We start from the raw sequence: 20,227 nt of genomic DNA, 5'->3' as shown, positions 1-20,227 counted from the left end.
AAAACTATTATCTGATATCCTGTTTTATACGGGAATCTGGGGTATTTGGGGAATATTATTTTTCGCGGGCTTACTTTTGCACCTACAAGATTGAAATTTTGCACATTTACTCAGTGCATCCCTCAGTCTTTCAGATTTGTTTAAGATCTCTTCCTTAAAACAGGGGGAGGGGTCCACAGAGGTAAAAATTATATATATATATATATATATATATATATATATTTAACAAAGAATTCATTTTTTCGTGATTTATCCGCCCCAGATACATGGCGCACACATTTGAAGGGTACCGTTTGAAAATTTGTTTTATTCTGAAGAGAATAATGTACAAATCATGATCCTAGACAGAGTTGCCTGGTTTAAACCAAAAAACGAAAAATGTTCGTAAAAGTATAAGTGTTCGTAAAATCTTGACGAACACATATTTGTGGGTAATCACGTTTCACTCCCGTATATTATTCGTATTATACTCAGACCTAAATTCCCCATTCATTACTCAAAGAGATTATACTACTAGAGCAACTCTTCTTTAAATATATAAGTTTATGAATGATTTTTTTGTGATTTTTTTTTATAGTTTGTTATTATTGTTATGCAATTGCAATGAAAGAAATTCTAAATATTGTTTCGGTTTAATAATGTTTACTATTGATAAAATACATTAAAATGCCGATCTTTGGTCAGGGGGGTATACAAACCCCACGAGAGGCATTTATTGAAATCAGAAGTATCCTTTGTAACTATTTATGTATAAATGGGTCAGAGCCAAAGTGGACTCAAATAATTCGTATTTTTATTCACTTTTCTTACTGATATGCAAATTAAGTCGTTGTATTTCTTTAACTTGGACTAATAAAAGTCGTAGTGAACTAACTTGGACTAAATTAGTTCTTATGTACTCTGCAGTACTTTGAAATTGTCCATATGTAATTCTGTATAATGGTTTCACTTGTACAACTGATTATCTTTTTTCCCTCTGAAATGACTCTTGACGGTTATATTAACAAGTATGTAAAGATTAGTACAACGTATTTTTATCAGGAGTCCTTCGTGAGTGAGTCGCAGACGTATTGCATTTGTGGCCAATTAGTCCCGATTCAGAGTTCAAACGGAGGATAATTTCTTTCGGATGTAAGCCTTGAAGCAATTTGGATTCCACTATGGGCTTATGTGACTCCTTCTAGCATAACCCGGTTGTTGCATAACACCAAGGCGGAAAAAAAACTTGTTTCTGTCCATGTGGTATAAGTACGTAGAGCAAATTATTTTAACCAAAAAAACAGAGTTTAAACCCAAAAAACCGTTTTTTTTGTTTTTTCAATAAAAATCATGTTTTTTGCCACCCCATAATCCTAGAATAAATAGGGTCGTCTGAGGAAATTGTTATAATACATCCGGGTCATCTGGAGCATTGTGGGAATGTTCTTAGCTCATTGTTATAGTTTCCTCGTCCTTACTACTCAAGATAGTAGCTTGAAATTTTGTACACCCCTTAGTATTTCCTAAAGAATTCAGATGGAATCAAAAATTAAAAAAAAAAAAAGTTTAAAAAAATGCCTATTACTCTCAAAATTTCCCGCTTCAGGGACATGGTAGGGAAATGTGAATGTTACCGTTTCAAAAGTTGTTCTGTTCTAAAGAGAGTGAAATATGTACCATGGTCCTAGGATAAATAGGGATGATGCTGTAGCTGCTTGATTGAAAGTCTATAATTTACCTTTAAAAAGAACCATAATTTAAAAGGGTTAAGAAATATTGCTTGGGATTGATATAGGTTAACGATTGGGGGATAATTCCAAATTCAACCTCAATACTGTCACTTAAATGGCATAATTATCATTTAATACTAATTCCTAATGCTTTTTCTTCAGTTCGCGATTTGTATTATACGAGGAGAAAGATTTGATTTAAATAAAAAAAAAACGATTTAAATAAAAAAAATCAACAAAAATGATTTTTAAAAAAATCATGATTTTTTTCCACCCTGCCTTGTACTAACAAACCAGTACGAATACGACACCTTTTGAATTTATTTATAGAAGTTCGTCTCTGGCTCAAAAAAGCACCATGTATTTGGACCATGTTAACCCTTCGGAAAGACCCTCAGTGGCTAAAACAACCTTGGAATAATGGAGTAAGAAATGACAGCGTTGAATGAACATGACTCTAAAACTAGCAGGCCTGTTTTACAAACTAGGAAACTGAGTTATCCTTTTTATAGATATATCATATTAAGTTGACACCTAGTCTTCCGTTCTGAGCGCTGCTGTCGACTGAAGGAATTCCACTCCCTTTCGCTAATTCTCTCCCGCTTAGCAACAGCTGAAACCTTATTGGCTCAACTCGTGGGTGTGTCGAGCGTGAGCTTTAGTTCGCATTTTTGCCACGGCTCACATTTTGGCAGCACTATAACTGCATTCAACACAGTAATAGGAGTACTGAATTCATTGTTATTCATTTAAGTACAGCGTAAAACGTAGAATAACAAAACAAATGAAAGACGAAAATAGGAAGCGCATCTTTTCGGTGAAGAATGAAAATAAGTCATCAATCGAGAATGCCATGCGTTTTCCACAAAATTGATTTGGCATTTTTTGAAAAGATGTTGTATTTCATTATGCAGGTTTATTTTAGTTGACATAAGAACTGTGTATATAAAAATACAGCGTTTTCTCGGCAAAATTCAACCAAAAGCGCCTTAAGAAAAACATATTCACTATTTACTCAACGTTCGCATGAGGGAACTTTTCCGGGGCCCAACTGGGGCTGCAGGACTCTGAGTGAGTAATAGTATGCGGAAAGCAGACGAGAGTACAGAGGCGGCCGATATTTACAGCCGGGTTAACTGCTGAATCTCTGGATCAATTTTAGAAAATTTACCAGATGAATTAGAGATTTTATTTTGTTTTGCGAGGAAGAGTAAATGAAAGTCAGGTGAGGGGAATAGTTGAAGTTAAGAAAATACTTGTTATTGTTAGTTGTTTTTTGATGTAGTAGACGGCACTATATCTGGAGGCAGAAGGGACTATTCGGCGGAGACGTACACTTGTTATGATTTATGGGAAAGGCAGTATGGAATGGTGCGTAAATGACAAGACTGTCACATATCGTGTTTGAGTTTTATCGAGTTGTACAAAAATAAGGTGTGTCAGTCGTTGAAATTGTGTGAAAAACGTGTCTACTAAACAGGCGAACAGTTTATCTAACCAAATTTAACATAATCTAACCTAACCTAGTACATTTTGGGATGGAATTTAGTATCTCCCCTAAAGCCATGCATTTTATGACATATACTAAAGTGTTTTTCCACTATCCCCGTTTAGGCGTACACTCACCGCCATTGACGCGCCTGGTCCCTATGGAGGCACCCGCTCGTTTTGCTCGGGCCCTCTGCTGCGCTCCAGCTTCGACTCAATTAGGTAGTATTCGTGATTTTACTGTCCACCTAGCACAAGTTGGTTCGTGTTTTATGCACTAGTTTTTATACCTTACGTCCACACTGTATTTCGAGCAATAATCACTACTAAGTGAGCCAGGATCACAGCCTAGTGTTTAGAAGAGAAACTAATACTGAATGAAGACACGTAATATTAATCTTTTTTCGATTTTCGTGTGGTCAGGTGATACAGCAAAAATGCCTTTACTACTTACTACTTATAGGCTAACACATCTTTTTAGCCTGTATTGCAAAATAAGCCTTTTTCCGAAGTACTCTTTGTGATGTATTTCACATTATCATGGTAAAGCACTTTTTCTCTCTAGTGTTATATATTGATTGTTGTTTTCACATTTCAAAGAAGTAGGATTGAGTATGGTCCGCTTCTTCCAGTGATTTTTAAGGAATCATAGTGATTCTAACGATTCATATTAGTTCATAATGAATCGGAATCGCATGTTATAAAGAAAAGTCATTATTCATTTGTTTTTTTATTTTATTTTTAATTCGAAACAAGCCAATTGCTGTAATGATTTATGATTACGATAATAAATTTCTAGTTAGAAAATGCGACAGTTATTTATTTTTTTGTATTATTATCATATATTTATCGATTGGCATATTTTAAATAAACAAAATGGATATTGTAGAATTAAAGAAGCCTTTTGATTTGAGACAAATCAAAAATCATAACTTTTTCACATTATCGATGCAAATTCTTCAAGATGAATGCACAACATATAGATTTTCTGCATCAACTAGATTACTTAAATATGAAAGGGTATGTAAAAGCTGAAAAAATGAATTAAGTTTGAAATGTTTAAAAGCTCACAAGAAGAAGAGTGGAAGACTTACATTTCATTTGCCATCATTGTTCTTGTTCATATTATAAGAAAATTATATCTATTAGAAGAAATTCTTTTTTGGAGTACATCTAAATCTTGAAATAAGGCAGGTGTTATTACGTGCATATTGCTATGTAACACAAATTCATAGATATGATAATATTATTCAAAAATGTTCGTTTGTAGATAAATTATCACATAATACTGTTAGTGACTGGCTAACATTTTGTAGAGAAGTTTCCTTGGAAGTTATTGTGCGACACTCATCTCTAGTAATTTGTGGAAAAGGATACATTGTTGAGATCGATGAAGGTTTGTTTGGTCGTAGAAGATACAACGTCGATAGAATGAAATCGCAAACCTGGATTGCAGGTGGAATCTGTCGAGAAACAGATTAAATTTTTTTACCTATATGACTCAATAATAGTCGAAATGCGAATAACCTTGTTGATATTATATGAAGACATGTAAACAAAAAATCGACAGTTATTACCGAATGCTGGAAGGGATACAGCTCCCTCAGGAAACAAGGTTGGCAACATCTCACAGTTAACCATTCAATGAACTTTATAGATCCTAGCACAGGAGCGTATACACAAAATATGCAGAATGTATGGTTTCAGCTGAAAAGAAGTCTTCCCTCTGCTTATAACAGCGTTAATCTCACGTTGCACTTCAGCTCTTACTTGTGGAGGAGAAAATTTTGCAAACATATACGAATTAGTGATCAGTTTTTGCTTTTCCTGCAACATGTCGGAGAGATTTATTCTAGGAATGATTAACTACTGGAAGATTTTTTGTCAGATAACGTTTCGTTTATTTAATGCACATGTGATGTTTGCGTTTACTTTATGAAAAAAGTTTGCATGCATAATTTTTGTTTCACTTCTTCATAGAATGAATTAATGAAAGTACAGACGTTGTTCAGTCTACATTTGGTCACTTTCGACTTACCTAAAAATTTAGAAGAATCCATGGCGACAGGTCCGTAAGTGCTCGATGTGTTTCTCTTGATTCCTAACAATAGTCCGACAGCGAAATTTCCACTGTAATAGGCTTATCTGAAGAAATGAGAGGGGAATCTTGTCCCATTTCCTTTGCACAGCTTTCCAAAATCCTTCTACAATTGTCACACGCCATTTTTCCAAAGCCCGCTTCTGCAATCCAAACCCACAATAGTCCATAGGACTTGCATCTGGAGATTTAACAGGTACCTCATTGAAAGGTATCACCTGTATACCACTTGCCTCCTCCATCTCCCTGTAGAATGCAAGACAATCGTGAGGTGTGATGAGACCTTGTCCATGTGAATGCGCACCAGATTGGCGTCATTTCCGTACATTGTGGGAATCTCATGCTCGTAGATCGGCCGCATGATCTGCTCCTGAAAATACTGAGAATTTATTTTGCAGTTCTTCGCCACCCTGCGAATCTTCAGTTTACCTAGGTAACAGTAGCCAGTAACGACCATGAACCCGTTTGGGAAGGATTCTTTACAGTCACGGACCCACCTTCTGAAGTTCTTTGCGCCTTTCTCTCGATACATGATGGCTCTCGGTTTGCCGCAGTCGGAAAGGTAAATCCATGCTTCATCGAGCGTTACGACGTACATCCACCTTTGTTTTGCCAGATGCCGTTCGTACTGCGTCCGGGCGTTAAACTTTCGTTCCTTTTGGTGGGCATCCATGAGAAGATGGCCGCGAGCTTTCATGACTTTTTCCAGCTTGAGTTGATGGTGTAACGTCCGGCTCACAGTCCCCAAAGACACGTCAATACGATTAGCCATACACCTTTGTGTTGGCGGATTTTCTTGCATTGCTATTTTGCGAAGTTTCCTCTGCATGGTGGAGGTGGCCATGGTGCATTCCCGCTTCCTAGACAACTTCGTTGGTGATCCAAATGGTGGAGCTTCGTTGCCCTAGTACTTTTTAATAACATGTTTTATTCCACTTAAACTGATGTTGCAACCATTCTTCTTGTACTGTTTTCTCATGACAGAAACAATAAAGTGGGCGTCATAAAGAGCCGCAACATAGTCTTCTCAAAACCGCCTTTAGTTTGGGAGGCATTTTGGTCACAGAGCGGACACCCACACACTTGGAAGCAAATTTAACACAACACTCACAACAATGGTCCTGTTTTGTGCCTCATTGTCGTCTGCGCGGAAAACAACTCCGTTCCTAGGAAGCCACTGCACAACACTGCAGGACGCCACGAGCCAGGTCAGGTGAGTCCATTCTGCCCGGGAGGGGGAAGGAACGAAATCGGCCAAACGTAGGCTGAACGTGACAGCATTTGAGTTAAATGTTGTTAGTTTAGCTATTATTAAATTGATTTATTGATTTTAGATATAGCAATAGCTATAAGCTTAAAGTAAATTTAAGGTTAGGTCAGCGTTTCCCAACCGGTGTGCCGCGGCACACTGGTGTGCCGTGAATGGGCCGCTGGTGTGCCGCGAGGAATCGAAACAAAATTATTAATTTTATAGCAATCAAATTGTAAAACGTAGGGAAAATATATATTTGTATTTCATATTACTATGAACCTCTACTATGAATCTACAATTTTAAGTTTCATACAGTGTTACTGTTCTGTACATTTCTAATGTTGAAAAAAGTATTTGTTGTCATTGTTATGACCATTATTGCTTCTTTATTGTTGCAGACTATTTCGCAACTTGAAAATTTAAAATATCATCCAATCCTTTCGACAAATTACCTACATTTGTGTTTTAAAAGTAAAAGAGATTTGTTTGTTCGTTCGTTATTTAGTGATCTTCCTTCTTAGTAAAAGGTTGGATACAGTTTTTAAAAAGAAAGCGTATTTCTAAAAACTTGAGTTCAATATTTCATTGCAATAATTGTTTTCTATTTTTAAATTAGAATAAAAATAAGCATAATGATTTACCACGGGGAAAAAACAGTGTTCGAGCTTTCTTCCCTGTGAGAAGGAGATCAATAATCACAGAAAAAATACCACTGTGTTTTATATTTACAAATAATATCTATAAGTGTGCCGCGAGAATCCAAGTAACACCCGTAGTGTGCCGCAAATTGAAAAAGGTTGGGAAACGCTGGGTTAGGAAATGCTTTCTTTGATCACTTTAGAAGTAGTTAACTAGTTTTCGTAACACTTGCAGAAATTTCCTAAAATGATATTAAAAATGCACTCCTTGCACTTTTCAGTAAGTTTAGCTCATAGGTATTATTATATATGTTGGTATATTAAAACTGACACTCTCTCTGCAGTTCACTTGTCACCGGAACTGGAATCGTTACAGGTTGGAACAGGCACTGTATACCAATTCACTGTCAATTCAACGACAGTCACAGTGAAATGGTATATAGTGCCTGTTCCGACCTGTGACTCTTCCAGTTCCGATGACAAAGAACTGGAGGGGAGCGTGCTATACACAAGCCAAGAACTAAAGTCTGTGGCAAACATCTTGACATTTCAGCTAAACGAATAAAACGTAAGCTCTGAGGCGACGTTGCCGAGTAGTAAAGGGGTATGGCTATTGCTAAGCAGACAAACTAAAGTGTGATCAGGTGGCAGGGGATAGGTGTGGATGTGTACAGAATAACGTGGCAATACCGCTGGCCTCTTTTTTGCCAGCAGCATTTAAAAGGAAATTGGAGCGCCGCCTTCAAATGCCAACATGTTTGTCACGCCGTTTAATTCACACATTGCAAAGTTGAAGCTGCTATGTAGGATTCCATTGTGCACGATGGTCATTTTTGTTCTTCAATTTCTCCACTATTACTTAGCTTACAAGTATGTCGTTTAGAAAAATTACATACTTAGGTACAGCAATACGTATGTTCTCATATATTTCATAGGCTTAAGTTTAGAGTTGCCCCTCCAGTCTGAAGGTGCCCTTGGACTTTGCAACATACAAAAATCAAAGCTTAAAGTATTAAAAAGTGTTACATTTCACTTAACATCAGTACTCCGTGGGGTTCATAAAAATTTACAAGGTTTTCTTCATTATTTTTGCGCTTCCGTTACACCTGTTCGCCATATTTTACAACTACCATGCTGCAGAAACCTTCCGCAAATGCTTCCGCATCCGGCAAATAGTACTAACTTGCACATATCTGTTCTCGCATTAAACATAACTCTCCTGCCGAACTTACATTCCTAAACATCAAATAAAAACTTCAAATTATCATTTCTTACCTCATTTCTCCTGTAAATTTTCCTGATTTTTATAAAAAGCGGAGAGGCAACTCTAAACTTAACCCATTTCCTCCGTTAATTTTCGATTATTGGTGAATCCATTCTTAACCGTGATCCTATTTTTCGTTCTTGAACTAAAATAACGGGCTAAGTTCCCAAGGTGGGCGTCCGTTTTCATCATTTTTTTTAAATTTTATTTACAGGAAAGATAATTTGATCGTTTGTGTGCTTGATAATATACAAAAGTGTCGAAAAATCTGTTTATTTGTTATCTATAAGCGGTTATAAACATGGGACTATAGGGCGAGTGGAGGGAACTACTTGGCGCAAGGTAACCGAACAGTTGCATTGTGGGAAAGAAACGAGCATTTATGTTATCAACATGGCGAATGTACAAGGGCAATGAACTAACGGTTTTAACATTTGTGAAGCAATGCGTTGATAACGAGCAAAATCTTTAAAAGTTTGTGAAGAGCACGGATTAATGAACCTAATAACAAATTACAGAAAGTGTGGGAAGGAGATAACCGCGAAAAAACGTGGCGCAAGCGGACGCCCAACTTCGGAATAAATGCCATATTATCAAACACACAAACGATCAAATTATTCATATCTTTCCTGTAAATTTTAAAAATTTTGCTGGAAACGGACGCCCAACTTTGGAATTTAACCCAATATTAATAGTTTCAAACAATAAAACTGAATGATAACCTAACCTTGTATCGAATCCTGTCCAATTTGCCGTCCGTGTTGACTTTGTACTCTTTGTTGCTGATCTCCAAGATGTGGTGGTATGACTCCTGGTTGCGGAATCACACCAGTGAAAGGATAAATTCCAGGAGGAAAGCTTGAATTTTGCACATTTGTAGTATTTGGTGACCCTGCAGCAGTACCAGAGGATAACTGTTGACTATAAATCATATACGGGAAATAGGCTGATACACATTGCCACATATATGCTTGTTGCAACCATTTTTCAAGAGCATCGATGTATTCCCTTGAATTCTTATACATTGGTTTTCGAAAATCATTGCTTCGGTCATTTGGAGCACTACTTTGAGTTTCAGAATCTGATTCTTCACTTTTTCCAGTTTCTTCACCGTTCCCCATTTTCTTCTTTTTGTCGTTATGATAATATTATTGAAGTTTACTAGCAGGTGAGAGTCTTTTCATGTTGTACGATAGTTGTCATCTCATAACTATTTCCTAAAATGACGAAATAAACTAAATTAATTTATCAAAATCAGATGTTACATGGAAGATAAAAACGGAAGTTTACGTACTTTCTCCACTACCATAGTCTAAACAATATTGAAATACTGTGATGAAAAAATATTCTTTCAAGAAAGTTTACCAGAAAACTGATATTTAATTAGATACTTATTTTCAAATAATATTTTAACTTATTCTATTGTAAACTATTAAATTTAAATTTTCCAATTAAATTGGTAGGTACTACAGAGTAGTATTCATCATCATCTTCTTCTTCTTCTTCAGTAAATATATTACGAGATACAATTACTGAGTGAAACGTTGCCAAACGGCCAAAGACAGCCTCTCTTGTATTTCAATAATATGCAAAGCTACCCCTCCTTTTTTTTTAAATGCAATATAACGTCAAACTCTCCATCCAACATATTTCGTATAGGTTTACGTCAATGCAAGGAAAATTTAGCATTTTAGCTTGTGTGGCCACAATAGACGGTTCATTTTTCCATCCAGTATGACATCAGACTTTTCATAGAATTCTAGTTTGATCACGTATATGGGAACAAATGACAATTAATTTTCGTACGATATTTAACAATTGGTCTAACTTTTCTAAAATAAAACCTGTTCAATTTTTCATCCATTTTTTCTTCAAATACAGCAAACGAAATGCATTTTTCGTGCAGGTTTACAATTGTTCGTCAGAATATTAATAATAATTGTTTCACTTTTCTTACTTGAAATCATTTTTTAGAGATTCTGAGTAGTTATCTTGCTGACATATGAACAAATAATTTAGTACAGCATGGTCCGGAAGTAGACGTACCCCATATTGGTGTTTCTTGACGGTTTTAGGCTTTCTCTTACCTGAAGATGCTTAATGAGGTTAGTGCCTCAACTGGAAGAAAATTGTATCAAAGACACTGTTGTGATACAGCAGGATGAAGCACCAGTGCACTTCGCAATTTACGTGCGCAGTTACCTGAATCATACGTTTCCTGGCCGCTGGATTGGAAGAGGTTGTGCATTTTCACCAGCTCCATTTGCCTGGCCTCCAAGAAGTCCCAATCTGACGACACCAGACAATGCTGTCTAGGGTTTCATAAAGCAACAAGTAAGTAACATTCGACATCACACAACGCAGAAATTACAAGCAACTGTACAACACGCCTTCACCCTCGTGACTCCGGAGTAACTCCGCAAACCATCTGCGAGAACTTGGCGCAGAATTCAGCTGTTTTACGACATGGATGGTGATCATACCGATGTTTATGACTCTTAAGACTTCAAGGTAACTACGTACAGACATTCCACCATAACTAACACTATACTGTTGAAACTAAATGGGGTTACGCCCACTTCCGGACCACCCTGTTTAGACTGATAATATGCGTGGAAACTGATGTGTCAAGAAACCGATTCTTCACTAAAAGCACGCCCCAAGTTTTCTAGGGTAGAGTAGAATGGGGACGCAGACAAGGTTGGACGACGACAAGCCTGGACACTTAATTTTGGTCGCTTCCGACAAGGTTGGACAACGACAAAGTTGGACGACGACAAGCTTGGACAACGACAAGCTTGGACACTTCTCAATTTATCCTCTTGTGCCAGACTCGAACGAATTCCTGAGGTGTCCAAGCTTGTCGTGGTCGATCCCGACAAGCCTGGACACATCTCTTTTTGGGTCGCTGACGACAAGTTTGCCCAACGACAAGCCTCGAAACATTCCTGAGGTGTCCAGCTTTGTCGGGATCGATTTTGGATCGCTGGTGACAAGGTTGGTCAACGACAAGCCTGGACACTTAATAAATAAATGGATATATAGTTGTGTTCGTCATATCCTTCAATAGTGGACAACTAACCATCATTTGTGGTCACTTGGTGGGTGAACACGAAAGGTCTCGTAGAACCTTGGTATTAACCGTTTAAGGACCGGACATGGATCCACTGGTGCGAATTCTTCAAAATTTTCAATTTATGTCCTTTTTCCACCCATAATTAAATTTCCGTTTTGATTTGTCGAGTACCACTAGCCAACATCCTGTGACGTGATGTTCCCTTTTGGGAACATTGGTATTTCGCGTGTGCAGAATTCGCGTCGTCTTAGTTTTACTTTCACAGTACTGTCTATAAGTAATTAATTACGTTAATCAATTTCATATAGACTACGTTTCTATGACTTTATTACAAGCACATGCACACATATATAATAGATATGAGATATTAGATATGAGGGTAAATAGATATTGGTTGGCACGAGTTTTTACATATGGGTACAGTTGAATACCTACAAGCTTTTATATTAGATATGTATTTACTAATCTTTCTATTCACTTGCTCTTTATACATGTACATGTATTTAGTAGTAGTTTTGTAAATTCTATACAACTAGTATTTGTTTGGAAATTTAAGAACTTATATTCACCATTTTTTTCCAATTCGAACACTACACATATGAATTTTGCTGAGCATAAGCTAACAGACTTTTTTCAGGTCTTTGAAAAAATGCTTATAACCCATGGTACTTTGGAAATCATTTCTGGTGTAATCTCCTTTGACAAAGAAAACACATTTTTCTTGTATTAGATTTGCATACTATACAGCGTCCTTCTGATGCATCCACAATGTAATGCGCGTCAGAGTTTCGAGCTTCGAGAGGAATATGGATGATGTCATGTTTCCGATGCGAAAGACACATGGTATCTTCCCTCAAAATCTGTAGATGTGTGAGTTCATTGCTTGCATTCAATTCGCAATGCAATTTCCAGGAAGAAACAATCGCTAAATTGAGTGCATTATTGAAAAGATTCCACCAACATTTCTTGGATCTGAGTTTGGGGTCTGTATGATGCAAGTAGACAATTCATAACATCAACACCTCCCATTTTTTCATTGTACTTTTGAATAACGAATGGTAGACTAATAATTGGAACTTTTTATGTGTACGATAGTATCTCCTCACTGATCCTACTGGCAAGTGTATAAGACAGTTTGAACCAACAGTTACAACTGCACTGTCATTCGACCTTACAAAGCACATATTACCATCACTTTTGACGACAAACTTTCCTCTTTCCTTCCTAGCAAGTTCTTTCTATAGAGTCACGGAACAGTGTTGAACACAATTATATCTTACTGTCCCAGTTGCTCGAACACATTTTCCTCCTAATTCTAAAAGAACATCATAAGACGTAAAGAAATTATCGAATAAGACTTCGCGCTAGTCATTATTTTCTATGATGTGAGACTACGAATAACTCTCGTCCCTAATGGAATATTCCCACTAACGTTATCAGCACTATTGTCTTTTCCACCATAGGGGTCCATTGCATAGTGATAACCGTCAGAAGAACATAGAAAACATATTTTGTAACCAAAAGAGATTGGTTTACCTCTAATAAACATGTTGCAGGTGTGATGCCCATAGTACGGAACCATGCTTTTATCAATGCTCAGATATTGGTGGAAGATACCAAACTACTGCAAGTTCTTCTGTAGCTCATCGTATATAGGTCTTATTTTCCCAAATTTGTCACCTTTTGGTAAGTTAGAATTGTCAACAATATGGAAATATTTCTTTGTTCGAAACGGGCTCTGGGCATTACGGATGACACAATCGGTATACACAAGTCGTCTGCTATACTCCAGTAAGACTTCTCAAAAGGAAGTATATGATACCAGCTGAGAAGTAATAAACAAAAAAATTGTAGTAGCTGTTCATACGATGTATTATAGGTGGAGCTCCCTTCTGCTGTGCGTACAAATTAGACATTTGAACAAGGTGTTCAATGTATGATTGGGACAAAATCTTGAAGAAAATATCTATCGGAGGACTACCGTCAAGATGAGGAGAAACCACAAGTTTTTCTGGTGAACTGGAAATGGGATTGAGGCAAGTTTTCGCAACATTTTTCCACTTAGGCACACACTGTTTCCCTTTCCTGTTAGATGATGAAGTTGATGATATATTTTCAAGCTCATTTTGCGTCATTCATGAAATTATTCACTGCCACTATCAACTCACCACATACGTCCTTAGGCATAAGAGGAACTAATTCGTCTTCATTTATATGCCCCTCGTCTGTTATATCACCTGCTTCATCTGAAGGGAGAATGCAAACATCCGTTTCCTCATTAGAAACACACAGTGTCCAATGTGTCTACTATTTCATCCAGCGTAAGAAATTTCTTTGTCATTTCGCTATTTTAGAGAACAAATATTCACACGAACACCCTACGTACCAATGTTCCCAAATGGGAACATAAAAATATATCAGTTGCACAATAACAAACAATAGTCACAAACGCACGTTCACTCACAATACAAGAACGTACACACATTGAGCTCTCAACTGTCCACAATCAGTCTTGCCAACTTTTATATTACGTCGTAAGCACGCAGTGTTGCAATCTTATGTGAAAAACATGAAAATTTCAATTGTAAAACAATCAAAAGAAACTATTTAAAATACATTGTTGTGAAATTAAGGGAAATAAAACAATTAACAATTCATTCATTTATAATACTACTTAATGTCAGGCAGAAATATAGAAAATATACAACGCTAGAATGCTGAAAAGTTGCTGTTCCCAAAAGGGAACAATGGTACCTAAACGGTTAATCCACTAAGCAACCAGATGTTCGTTTTCTAAATTAAATGATCTGACAAATACAACTGTTTATTCACTTGTACGGGTGTACAAGGGCAGTTAGTGTTATCAATATACAAGGGCAACTGTTCTCTCTGATTATACTGCAGTGTTATTTTTATACCACCGTGATATAGATGCGAGCCATGCAACTCTATATTGAAGGGCATGTATGTATGAACTGGAAACGCCTTAACTGGTAGAGTTTGTTGGAACAAACATTTCAAATTGGGTCGTTGACGACAAGCCTGGACACATTCCTGGGGTGTCCAACCTTGTCGCGGTCGATCCCGAAGCCTGGACACATCTCGTTTTGGGTCGCTGACGACAAGGTTGGCCAACGACAAGCCTGGACACATTCCTGAAGGTGTCCAGGCTTGTCGGGATCGACCCCGAGATGCTTTGACATATCTCATTTTATGTCGCTGACGACAAGGTTGGCCAACGACAAGCTTGGACACAAAAAGTGTCCAGGGTTGTTGACGTCGTCCAACCTTGGCGCGGTCCCGTAGAATGAGCACGTTTGGTTAGGGTAGGCTAGTAAATAGGGTAGAGTAGGTACGATGGATTAGTAGAGTAAGTGGTACAGGTTTAAAATAGATCTTCATAGAAATGGTAATTTAACTGTTAAAATCAGTGAATGCACATGAAATAAGGCTGTATTTTTTTTATTTCCCCACCGGAGTATTTCTGCACTGTGTAGAAAAGCTATATTTTATATTTACAAGTACAGGTGGTTGCAATGAAAGTGACGCTATTCACGGCTTCGGTTTTTGGCACGGATAACATGTGGCCGTGGTATATTCTATGGGCTGATGAGGCACATTTTACACTAGAAGCGGCAGTGAACACGTAAAACTATTGGGTACAGGGCTCGGATAATCCGCACGTTGTGCAAGAACAGCCATTACATTCTGCGTACGTGATTTTATGGTGTGGATTCACAGGAGCGTTCATTATTTTCCCGTTTTTCTTTGGAGATGACACCCCAAGGAGTTGTCACCTGTACCGTGACATCGGCTGGTTATAGGGACCGTTTACTGCGACAAGTGATTCCTATGTTACAGCCATGCAACTGTTTGAAGGCGACTGTTTCTATGCAAGACGGTTCAACACCACATGTCGGTCGCCACGTGAAAGATCTGCTTCGTGAAAACTTCACTGCTGATAGCATTATCTCCCGAGATTTTTCAAATGTGAGGCTATCAAGATCCCCCGATCTAAATCCGCGTTACTTCTGAGGGTGATGTCTGAAAACTCGGGTCTACCAGAGAAATGTCCAATTACTGGTGGATCTCAAGGACAGCATAAGGCGACATGCCGCAAGAATTCTGGCGTAACTGCTAAAAGTAACTGTTGCGCACGCCAATTTGCGGATGCAACATGTCGTCGTTGTGTCTGGTGACCATATGGAGCATCTTATATGAATTGGTCATTGTAGCCGCAAATGTTAATAAAGTTGTTCCAATTGAACCTTTTGTTATCATTAAATGGAAATAAAGTTTCACCTTTCGTAACACTCACATCGTTCCTAAACTTGTAAGCTTTGCACCATTTGTTACAATCTCCTACCCTTCACCTTGTTTGCATGATATTTGTCACGTGTTTAACCTATTAGACCTACGTAATTGTCTTATCCATACATGGTGGCCTCCAATCTTTAACAATGATGGCCTCCAATAATGAAACTAACAACAATATGTGAAATCAATATGCACCATTCCATAGATGTTTTAATCGTAAATGGGTCTGCAAAGTTTGGTCAGTTTCTGGTAGATGATATAACAGATAAAGTTGATTGTTTATTTAACAATGGTCTCACCAACAATGAAACTAATAACAATATGTGAAAGCGACTTGTAGTATTTCATAGATGTTTAATCGTAAATGGGTGTTCCAAGTTTGGTCAGTTTCTGGTAGAAAGTATGGCAGATAAAGTTGATTCTTTATTTAACAATGGTGGCCTCCAATAATGAAACTGACAACAATGTGTGAAATTGACATGTGTAATTATCTAGATATTTCAATCGTAAATGGGTATCTCAAGTTTGGTCAGTTTCTGATACAAAGTGTAGCAGATAAAGTTGATTGGTTGTTTAACAATGGTTGTCTCCAACGATTATTTATTTAACAATGGTGACTCCAGCAATGAAACTAACAACAATATGTGAAAGCGACAGGTAACATTCCCTAGATATCTCAGTCGTAATCCAATGGGTGTGCCTAGTTTGGTCATTTTTTGGTAGAAAGAATGGCAGATAAAGTTGATTGTTTATTTAACAATGGTGGCCTCCAACAATGAAACTATCAACAATATGTGAAATCGATATGTACTATTTCCTAGATATTTCAATCCTAAATGGGTGTGCCAAGCTTGGTGAGTTTGTTATAGAAAGTGTGGTAGATAAAGTTGATTGTTTATTTAAAAAAGGTGATCTCCAACAATGAAACTAACAGCAATATGTGAAGTCGACATGCATCATTCCCTTGATATTTCAATCGTAAATGGGTGTGTCAAGTTTGGTCAGTTTCTGATAGCAAGTATGGCAGATAAAGTTGATTGTTTATTTAACTATGGTGGCCTCTAACAATGAAACTAATAATAATATGTGAAAGTGGGAACCACTATTCCCTAGATTTTGTAACGTCCATTAACCAGACTGTATCCGTTTTTGCTTAGTTTTTGAATTGTTCATTTTATTTTTGATTATTTCAATTTTATTAGTTGTATATGTTAACATTGTTGACAGTGGCGCTATCTACCGTGTTAGACACAAACTATTAGGAAGTTAAAATAACCTTAAATGGCTCGGAAACAATATAGTAATCACAGGAAGGAGATGCAGAGACGAGAAAATGGTGCAATTAATCCTGCAAATGTTCTTGCGTTGCTGCATCTAACATTTAACGTAATACATCTGCTGAATACACCAATTACACCGCAGAAAGACACATAGAAGATGTCTTACAAAGTGTCCTAGATGACTGAATGGAAGAAAGAGATGCATTTCAAACTGAACAAGTTACAATAGCTCTCGCAAATGACGATGGAGGAAGAGAACTGGACGACGTATCTTATAAACTGGAAGACGACGTGGAAGACTGTACTGACTTTGGAACTGCATCTGATAGAGGTATCATCATCGACTATAAACGGAGCGCAGTCACGGTTTGGATAAGTGGTTAGACAAGAACTCTATCAGTTGGAGCCAGAGATGGAGTGGGTCGGTGGGTCAAGTGGGTCAAGTTTTCTGAGTGGGTCAGTGGGTCGTGGGTCAACAACATGTGACCCACCACCCACCATGACTCACTGCGACCCACCGACTCAGTGTGATATACTGACCCATTCTGCTCACTGCATTGTAGACAGTATCTTCTGAAGACTGGTAAATTTATCTTCGTTTTACTTTCAAGACCTTAATTTCTCTTCCTTTTCCATTTGTTTCTGTCTACTTACCAGAGGTGAGTATATCTAACCAAGTGAAAAAAATAACTTCAGGCACTTTTGGATATTGATATTTTTAATTGTAATAATAGCAATAGGACTTATACTACTACCTGACTTTCGAGACCTGTGAGTTTTTAGAGGAGCTAACTACTGAAAAAAATACATTTTTGAATCACTGTAATATACAAAAAATTGAATGTAACTATGTGTGGCTGATCATCACGGTCAAATTGCAAAGTCAAATGAAATTATTTTTGGTCTATACTTAGGCCTTAATCCAAACTGGGATGTTATATTGCTTTCATTATAATGCATAATATCCTAAGGAGGTAGTAAGGATCCGAATCTTTGCGAAAAAAAATAGCATCTCGCTGGCCGTTAAACTTACGGAGCTGAAATTCAGTGTATTAACTCGTTATTGAAAATAAACAGAATGTGTCCTAGCATTTTTTTTTAAATTCTCCTTTATGGAAGCGGCACTTTCTATATATGGAAAATTGGTAGTGAGTTGGTTTGTAAAAAAGATCGAAAACGATAGATGTTATTTAAGAAAAAAATCAGAAACAAAAAATAGAGTGCTTGGCTTCATATATCCATTGCTTTTTACTATAATAATTGCTGAAGCTTATGTTTATTATATTGAGCGCTTACAGCACAGGACAATCAACCCATAAAGTTGAGAGAAAAATAGGCATAAAATTTGTACTGTAAGCTTAATTACACGGAAATTTTAAGTTTGGATTGTACGCATAATTATATGGAAAATTTTACATTTTTTTCTCTTTTACGTTGGTCTACTTACCTTGATTTAGAACTTTCAAATTTCATCCTTTTGTCCACTAAAAAGTATCGATAATTCAACAAGGAAATAATTATACTATGATAATTTAATTGAAATTCTTCGTAATTAGGTCCATGACAAACATCAGTGTGGTAATTGAAGGGAAGAAGGAGAGTAATTCCCATTCACCTCTGAACACTTTCCAGGAACCTCGTTCCCTTTCGCTTTCTAGACGGGGGAGGGAACTTGGTAATTACATCAAACCTTCATGTGCAATGACAAAAATTAAATTTATAAACAAATAAGAAATCATCAGTTTATGAGGCTTTAATTGATAATTTATTCACAAGATTCCCTATCAAAGGCGTGGTAGATGAAGTTTCTGTTCTCCATGAGTCGACATTGCCAACTGACATGGTTGATATGGAAAAGATGTTGAATGGTGATAGAGATATGATACTTCTTGCTGAGTATTTCAAAACTGACCAAAAAAATCGTTATCAGACTTAAGTCTAACAAGCAGATTGTCGATGAGGAGTTGCAGAAATCGGGTAGAAGTATTATCAATTTCCACGACAGAGTACGAACGGAGATTTCCCGTTATGAATTTACAGATAACTGATATTAGAATTAGACTAAGTGCTCGAATATTGTCTAACTTGTTGTTCATGAATGTTAATGGCCCACCGCTAGACAAGCTCAAAGTAGACGAGCTAGTTATTTTTTGGCTGAAGGACGGACATAATTCCCCTGCGGATGCTTTACTACGAAAAAGTTACCAACAGGAAATAAACCCGATTTCAGATTTGTATTAAGGTGGAAAATTACGAGTTATGGAAAATGTATACTTGTATTACTAATGGCTTATTTGTGTTATTCAACTTTGTGCCTAATTTTTAGTAAGTCTCTTCTTTGCTTTAGATGAACTACTTTGAATAAATATTCATAATAATTGCAATTATGCATATTGTAACTTAAATTTAACGTGGTGTTTTAGTGATTACACAAATTACAATTATGAGCATACTTTATGGAGATGCTCTCACATAGGGTACCCGAGCACCTTTATACACTATGAAAAACCTATTTTTCAAGTCTTTTGTGAGAAAAATACTGTGAACTGAGAAACCATAACGTTTTCCATATTATACAGATCTAGTTTCCTGCGAATAGAAGTTTCTTTTGGAATGCGTTCAGAAATTAACACTTGCAAGAATACTCTCTTAGTACAAGTATATTTTAGGCACACACTAATTTCCCCCCCACCTCGGACTGTTTCAATTTCCTAACTGACAAACACTTTATTATATCGTAAAGGTCAGATCCACCGTTATTGTAACAGAGTGGTGCTTGATCGATTGACTAGAAATTCAAACTCCGATTAGTGACAATTTCAGTCTTGTTTTATTACAAGTGTAAACTCTTTAGTCAGTACAGAAGAAGCCGTGGATCGTGTTCAGAGTTGATGACGATGGATTTTGGTGAGTCAGAGTAGGTCACAGTGGATGAGAGTGGTTCATGGTGGGTTGTAGGTCACTGTGGGTCACGGTGGGTGGTGGGTCAGAGTGTGTCACGGTGGTGGTGGGTCACGGTGCGTTGTGGATCAGAGTGATTCAGTGGGTCGTTTGTCACGGTGCGTGGTGGGTCAGTGGGTCGTGAGTCAATTTTTCATGGACCCA

At 37.2% G+C, this 20,227-nt stretch overlaps 1 protein-coding gene across 2 annotated transcripts in view; it reads right to left on the bottom strand.

Annotated features, from left to right (window-relative positions):
- Positions 1-9,933, bottom strand: part of LOC145683850 (protein FAM8A1) — an 88,215-nt gene extending 78,282 nt beyond the window's left edge. Inside the window, exons 1-2 of one of the 2 annotated variants that reach the window (XM_081755452.1) lie at positions 9,917-9,933; positions 9,177-9,666 (exon numbers count right to left, since the gene is read on the bottom strand). In XM_081755452.1, the coding sequence (XP_081611578.1) occupies positions 9,177-9,570 (394 nt within the window). In that variant the 5' untranslated portion in view covers positions 9,571-9,666; positions 9,917-9,933. Of the gene's footprint in view, positions 1-9,176; positions 9,878-9,916 lie in introns of those variants that run through there. The other variant, XM_081755451.1, reaches the window with a different exon arrangement.
- Between the last annotated feature and the right edge of the window lie 10,294 nt (positions 9,934-20,227).

This window comes from Thermobia domestica, chromosome 4, assembly GCF_964235325.1.
Source record: "Thermobia domestica chromosome 4, izTheDome1.hap1.1, whole genome shotgun sequence".
NCBI lineage: Eukaryota > Metazoa > Arthropoda > Insecta > Zygentoma > Lepismatidae > Thermobia > Thermobia domestica.
The sequence above is the reverse complement of the archived record's forward strand: the minus strand, read 5'-3'. Positions and strand labels throughout refer to the sequence as shown.